The 1639-nt window shown below is 63.1% G+C and overlaps 1 protein-coding gene across 1 annotated transcript in view; it reads left to right on the top strand.

The window, feature by feature from the left end:
• LOC104539431 (protein-methionine sulfoxide oxidase MICAL1-like) overlaps nt 1–1304 on the top strand; it is a gene marked incomplete at its 3' end in the record, with an annotated part of 5038 nt that extends 3734 nt beyond the window's left edge. The window contains exons 9-13 of the mRNA XM_010182954.1: nt 372–522; nt 596–783; nt 901–1010; nt 1094–1144; nt 1236–1304. Of these exons, the coding sequence (XP_010181256.1) occupies nt 372–522; nt 596–783; nt 901–1010; nt 1094–1144; nt 1236–1304 (569 nt within the window). The remainder of the gene's footprint in view (nt 1–371; nt 523–595; nt 784–900; nt 1011–1093; nt 1145–1235) is intronic.
• Between the last annotated feature and the right edge of the window lie 335 nt (nt 1305–1639).

The raw sequence follows: 1639 nt of genomic DNA, 5'->3' as shown, positions 1-1639 counted from the left end.
CCCCACCCATGCCAGGGTGGCTCCTGCCCTGATTTTCCTCCTCATTTTCTCAAGCCCTGGCCAGTTTCCAACCAATGTTCCCAGCAGTGGCTGTGTTTCCACCCCAGTGGCACCGCTGGTTTCCATTCCCTCTGCCCATGGCCCCCATTGGGGTACATTTTCCCCCCCAGCTGCCCTTGGTGGGGGTTTGTTCCCCTCTTTCTGGCCTACACTGATGCCAAGCCATGAAATATTGACCAACATTTTCTCAACCCATTTATTGAGCCCCAGGAGGTGGCTGCATGGAGGGGTCTTGTGTCACTGATGCTGTGGGGTGGTGAGGGGATGTCCCTTGGCAATTTGGGATGGGGACACGTGCGCTGCCCCCCCAGCCATCACCGGAGACGCCTACGAGGAGCTGCTGAGCTGGTGCCAGGCCAGCACGGCCGGCTACCGTGGTGTGACGGTGACCGACTTCACCACGTCCTGGACCAGCGGCCTGGCCCTCTGCGCCCTCCTCCACCACTTCCGCCCTGACCTGGTGTGAGTGCCCGTACCCCCCGGGACCCCCACCCTGCAGAGCTCCCCCAATGACACCTCCTGTGTCTCCTCACAGGGACTTTGACACCGTGGACCCCCGGGATCCCATCCGGACCCACCAGTTGATGCTGGACACGGCGGAGCAGGAGCTGGGCATCCAACCCGTCCTCACCAGCGCCGAGATGGCCACCATGGCTGAGCCCGACCGCCTGGGGCTCATCACCTACCTCAGCCAGTTCTATGAAGCTTTCAAGACCTCTCCAGGTGCGAGGTTTTGGGGGTGTTTATCCCATCCTGAGCCCCACCAGGCCTGGGGGGGAAGGGGTGTTCCCTGCTTTGTAATTTGGGTCCCACCACCATGGCCCTGTCCCCAATGTGCAGAGGCAGAGGAGGTCAGCAAGAAGCCGCTGTCCCCCCACGGCACACGAGGGGCCATCCTCTTCCTCAGCAAACTGCAGAAGAGCAGGACCCTGACACACAAACGTGCCCAGGTGAGGGACCCCCACCCAGATCCTCGTGACACCCCAAAACCTTGTGTGTCCCCCCTTTCTAACCACCCCCTTTGCATTTGCAGGATGGTGCCCAGAAGGATGCTGAGGCCAAGAGGAGCCGTGCGGAGGTCGAGGTGGGTCTGGGGACCATTCATGTCCCCCCCATGGCTGCAGCCATCCTGGGGGGGACAGTGGGGGTTGACCCCCGCCTTGGGTCACTCATAGGTGGACACGGCACTGGATGCAGCCACAGTGGACGGTGCCCAGCCACAAACCACGACAGATCCGGGGCAGGTCAGTCCCTGTGTCACCCCAAAATAGGAGGGGGTCCAGCTCTGAGTGGGTGGGTGCTTGGGGGGCACCGTTGGGGCCGAGCCAAGGGCAGGGACCAGGGCTGCGCAAGCGAACGCCCACGGGCTCCCGGCTCCTCCCTGCTTCCTCACCCAACTGGTTTTCGGGAGCTGAGACCTGCCTCTCCCAGTAACCCCATCCCGAGCACCCAAACCCATCAGCGAAAGGGGCAAACCACCCCCCCAAACCACAGGGCAGGGTGGGTGCCAGCACCTCGGTGTCCCCCCAAACCTGCCCTGTCCCCTCATAGCCCTCGTCCCGCGGGGACAGCAGCGACG

This window comes from Mesitornis unicolor, unplaced genomic scaffold (genome assembly GCF_000695765.1).
Source record: "Mesitornis unicolor isolate BGI_N332 unplaced genomic scaffold, ASM69576v1 scaffold32904, whole genome shotgun sequence".
Lineage (NCBI taxonomy): Eukaryota > Metazoa > Chordata > Aves > Mesitornithiformes > Mesitornithidae > Mesitornis > Mesitornis unicolor.
This window is presented reverse-complemented; position numbering and strand designations above follow the sequence as displayed.